Source organism: Pinus tabuliformis, chromosome 4_1 (assembly GCF_031772625.1).
Source record: "Pinus tabuliformis cultivar Carrire ecotype Pingquan chromosome 4_1, CPIR1, whole genome shotgun sequence".
NCBI classification, from domain to species: domain Eukaryota; kingdom Viridiplantae; phylum Streptophyta; class Pinopsida; order Pinales; family Pinaceae; genus Pinus; species Pinus tabuliformis.
Genome location: NC_142303.1, coordinates 395,856,092 through 395,861,550, shown reverse-complemented (window position 1 = coordinate 395,861,550; position 5,459 = coordinate 395,856,092). Strand labels below are relative to the sequence as shown.

At 34.5% G+C, this 5,459-nt stretch overlaps 1 protein-coding gene across 2 annotated transcripts; it reads right to left on the bottom strand.

Annotated features, from left to right (window-relative positions):
• Positions 1-3,451: 3,451 nt before the first annotated feature.
• On the bottom strand, positions 3,452-5,038 carry LOC149175969 (dormancy-associated protein homolog 3-like). 2 transcript variants are annotated; one of them, XM_089422993.1, is made up of 4 exons: positions 4,843-5,037; positions 4,116-4,301; positions 3,841-3,964; positions 3,452-3,715 (listed from the first exon to the last, which is right to left on the bottom strand). In XM_089422993.1, exons 1-4 carry the CDS (start codon positions 5,000-5,002, stop codon positions 3,691-3,693), a joined length of 495 nt encoding a protein of 164 aa, XP_089279119.1. In that variant the 5' UTR covers positions 5,003-5,037; the 3' UTR covers positions 3,452-3,690. The 2 variants fall into 2 exon arrangements, with proteins under 2 accessions (XP_089279119.1, XP_089279118.1); XM_089422992.1 differs by lacking the exon at positions 3,452-3,715 and having other exon boundaries at positions 3,722-3,964; positions 4,843-5,038.
• Between the last annotated feature and the right edge of the window lie 421 nt (positions 5,039-5,459).

Genomic DNA, 5,459 nt, shown 5'->3' with positions numbered 1-5,459 from the left:
TAGGAAATATGGGTCTCCACATGGGCCAAACAGGAGTCACACCTATCTACAAAACCTTTTATTTCTTAGCATCCTCTTTACAACCTCCAAGGAAGAAAACATGTTATATTTCTCCACTTGTTTGTCCCTTAATACAAGGGCCAAAAAGGTCCTCATTTGCCAATGAAGAGACACCAAGTTTAAATATTGTTTCCTCTAGCATCTAGTGTGCCCAAGGTATAGTTTTAAAGTTGACATGTCTGCTAGAAGCTCAAAATCCAAGAGTGATTTCCTTTCCTCCACTACCTTGGACTCGAGCTCTTAAATTTCCTTACGAGTATCAAGCAGAACTGCATTAAAATATGTGGTCGTCGAGTCATGGGCAAAGAGTCCTGCCCCTCATTGCCCAAGCTAAGGTCTCCCATCTCCTCCCCTTCTACTCCTCATCCTTTTCCTAGGTGACATCATCGAGTCTCTTGGAGAAGCCAAGAGAAAAGGACACAAGACTCACCCTCACACCAGAATGAATAAGCACTCCCAAAGTTGCCCCCAGACCAAAGAAGAAGATTCATATACATAAATTTGAGCTTAGAACACTTGAGACTAAATCCACTAGTACGTATTTATAGGGGAAATGAAAGAAGCAAAGAAGAGACATGATTAAGTGCTATATGCTTATAATTTGATGTGCCTAGCATGACCTTTGGAGCAGAGACTTCCACCAGCCACGAAGGAAACCTGGCTCCACAGACACACCAAATAACCACACCCCATATCAATTGAACAACCTAAATTCCTTTCCAAACCTCAAATTTCACCTCTGCCCACAACACTAGGACCCTTACTCAAGTCAATTTCACAAAGAATTCACTACAAGAGGTCGAGGGCCATACCTCGACTCTTTTCTTCTCACTGCGAATGATTTTGTTGACCAATGAAGCCCATAAATACACTGTCATCCAACTATTACAATGCATGCTCATGCATGTGAGACATAGTCCATATTCTCCCCACATTTATGAGTTTCTATGTACTTGAGGTAGTGGGCGCAACGCCCAAGGCTTTGTTCCATCTGCCATATCACCCCCATCGGGGGGGATTTATATTAATAATTATAAAATACTTAATTATTTATTATAAATTATAAAATTTATATAAATTAAGAGAATTAAAAAATAAATTATATTGATAATTAAAAATATTTTATAATCATTAAATTTTATTTTTCCCTTTTACTATTTTTGTATTTATGGGAAACAACAAAATAGTACATAGGTTGTGTTACTAGGGAAATTGTGCTTTGACCAAAGGAAAGTGTTTTTCATGCATAATGTGTGAATAATATTATTAGTTCAAAAATTGAAGCTCAGAAATTCAACATTCAAAAGAGATATCCTAAAAGCCTATGCATGAGAAATAAATATGTTGAGCAAAAAATGCATGGCAAGATCTAAATTTGAGGAGTATTTTCATTAGAGTAGGTAACCTAGACATAAGTAGCCTCTAATGTGGGAGGTTTAATGTTGTTCTTCGATCATTAAGTAGTAACTTTATCTTTTATCTCTTTAACTTGTAGTTGCAACTCGTTCAATTCAAGTAGGATGGCCAGGTACTTGTTGCTTCTTTTTATCAAGAGCTTGCTCATAGTTATTTTAGCTTACTAGTATCTGTTGGAACTTTTGAAATACTCAGTATCTCGGGTTCTAGAGGAGTCATCTTATCGGACCCACATGCTAGCTTCTATTGGGTTTCACGTTGAAGGAAAAAACCATTTTTGACCTTTGGCTTCAACACACTCAATGGTTTCCTTGATTACATGAGGTGTGTAATGGTTGTAAACGACCATTGAATATTCTACCTCATGTGGGGATGAGGACATCTTCGTCTCATATAGTGCTTCCCTTGAACCATGGTAACCAAATAAAGAACATCGCTCTCAGAGAACACCATGAAAAAAACCCTCAATCGATTCTAGAAGGAGCCAAAGTAAAGGAATCCAAAGACTAGATGAGTTAGCAGAATTCAAAGAGTATAGGAGTTAGTAAACTTCCAAACCTATAACATTACTTTGAGTGATAATTCAGTCCCATTTTCGAGTGAAAATGAGGCCGACACAAGACATAAGTAAAATTAGAAACACCAACACCCACAAGCATTAGTAAACTTCCAAACCTATAACATTATCTTGAGTGTGTAGTTAACCCCATTTCTTAGCAAGAGTGAGGTTGACATGATACATAAGCTGAATTAGAAACACCAAAACCAACATGCATTAATAAACTTCCAAACCTATAATATTACCTTGAGTGGTAGTTACTCCCATGTTCCAAGAGTAGGAGTGAGTCCAACACTCTGCCGTGGGACCAAGGGAAATCAAATTACCATTACACTTAGGACCAAGGGAAATCAAATTACCATTACACTTAGAACCAAGGGAAATCAAATTACCATTACACTGAAATCCATAAGTAGTGGTAAACTTCCAAAAGCATCACATTACCTTAAATGGATAATTAGTTCAATATTTACTTAAAGACAATTAATCCATGTGATTAATTTCTTTAAAAATAATGAAAATAATGAATCTTAAAAAACAAACATCCCTATCACCACATTCAAAATAATTATTATTTTTTATTTATTTATTGACTTATTTTTTAATTTTACTTTTCAAATTTTCTGATTAAGCTATATCATGGTTTTCACTTATTAAACTCTATCATGGTTTTCACTGCTCTCATCAATCTCCTAATAGTATTCCCCGAAGTGATTGTTCATTGCATATGGAAAAATATAGCTTCTCTTGTTTAGATATGTTTATACAGATAAATGAACGAATTGTAGCTTCTCTTCCATCAATCCTTTTGGACTTTTCTATTTTTATTTTTTAATTATGAATACATACCAACCAAATTGTATGGGGGCATAACAAGTGATATAGTTTATAAGCAGCATTATTGGTTTGTTTATAATGACCACGGGTGTGTTGGGCAGGTTATTAGCTTCACAAGGACATACTCTCCAGCGTAATTTAAATCATAATATGAAACAGTTGAAATGACAGATATATTCATTTTAAAGCATAAATATGCATATCAAACCTAGATGGTCCTGCAGTAGTAGAGCATTGTAAGGCCACCAAGATGAAGGTTGGAAGAGAAAAATATATAAAATAATTCTTTAATATATTAATGGAATATGGAAAATTTGATAATAAAATAAAGTTATGTTATATTATTTTTATTACAAGCTTTAAGTTTTATATAAAAATTTTTATAATTATATATATATATATATATAAACAATCATGATTGAGACATATTTGAAATGAATAAAATCAACATTGTAAATAATTATTTATATAATTTTATAAAAAATATAGCTTATCATTTCAAAATAAATGATATATATAAATCTTCATATAATAATATAAATTAGCAAAAAGTGTTTGTTTTATTGAATTTATCTGGAATAATCAAGAGAATGATCATAACTATTTTCATAGAAATTCAATTGTATTACATACATGAGGTACTAAAAATTCTCACATATGAAAATATATACCATTCTATTAGGTCACGTTGTCTAGGGTTTTCCTGAATAGGTTTATAACTTTATATACATGGTTACTCAGTCTCTCTTATGCAATTGACAGGCGCAGAAGATAGAAAATGAATACTGCGCATATCCGGCCAAATTGTTTACTTTCCATCAGTCTAGGGCTTTGAAAACTATCCTGCAATATAATTCCGCATATGAATAATGGCTGCAACATTAAGCTTCCAAAAAGACTGACCAGTCAAAATATCGAGAAAACCTAATGTATTTCGCTATGAATACGTGATGACATGAAAGACTGACCAGTCATAGACCTTCGGGCTTCTGGGTTCTCCTCTCGAGGATTTTTCAGGTCCCTTCTTTGCAGCAGCAGGGATATTAATATACTTATTGTTTCGCCATGGATTATCTCGTCCTCGTGGTGTCACTGTCAAACAATATTCCCAATCCAACCAGTCATTTATAAATGCAGTCCCATCTGATTTGATGATCGTGATGGCAAACAAACAGAAAGAAATCAATGGATACCAGAGTCTAAAATTAGATTGAAAGCAGGGCTAGGCTCGATGTATACTTACGAGATGATGGGGAGATTGGAAAGTTTGAGCCCTCAGGGCAAGAGGGGCTATCCATGGAGAGCGAACGAAGATAAGGAGGCTTAATAATGGTGATACTGTGTGATACTTGTATGGATTTGTCATTCGATCGCTGGAATTCTACACTAGCTCTGCGTTCCTTCAATCCTTTTAAAGCCTCCTTACCCTCTGCAGCCACCACAAAAAAATTAATTCACTTGAAATCTCCATATAACATTAATTCATTGGATTTACTGAATATAAACACTACTATAACCTGATATATCCCTTTAAACATCCATTTAATCTCATGAAATCTAACCTAATCTCTTCAGCATCAATTTGAATTAATACAAATGAGTGAATATTTATTTTTAATATGGTTAGATTTATCCATGAGGTTTAGGGTTTAAAACTGACAATCTTTTTACTGCGAACTATTTGAGCGAAAATATCTTATCACTAATTGCTTTACATCCTGTTTGAATATATAATTATAATTTTTTTTGTGGTTTAGATTTACCAAAAATTTATAACATAACGATCACCAAATAAACTGTAGCATGAAAATATACCACTAGAATTTTGAATCTACAGAAAAATAAATCCAATCCATTTAAATTGTGCATACCAACCTGAATCTACACATAAAATCCAATCCATTTAAATTGTGTATACCAACCCAATTTTAAATGAGGATGTAATTTTACAGTACTGCTATGCAACCAACCTGGAGTAGAGGCAGTTGCCATGGCAGAATGAGCAATAGCAGTCCTCCCCAGTTTGGCTAATCCAGTATCAGGGCAAGGGGCGCCCAAACTATCGTTCCACAGCTTATCCAACAACCCCATTTCGTTTAGCCGCAACACCAAACAGATACACTTATTCATTGTCAAGGCCTGCTCTGATTCATTGTTAAGGCCTGCTCCAAGATTGCCTTTTCAAGGAGTCAAAATGATAGATCAAGATTTGGATCAGTGTTGCCAACTTTACAGCTCAGCTGATTTGTATATGCCAAATAACTTATGCGTCCTTTGTTGTTTATCTCTTACTGTTTTAGGTGACTCGTCAACGGCTGACACGTTAGCGGATAAGATGAATGGACCCAATAAATGAATTTCTCATATTTCAGCCAATGTGCAACTGGCGTGTAATGGAATACATGTTTTTGTTAACATGATGGGATGGGCAAGGGTTGGTTGTTTGTTTCGCCCTACTAACGTAAAGAAGAAAAAAAAGGACAATTATAACCATACAAATTTAATAAAAATGAAATATAACAAGGTGAAATGAAACCCGACAAGATTTATGGATAATAGAAGAGATTCTCAAAAAATGAAAGCTTAG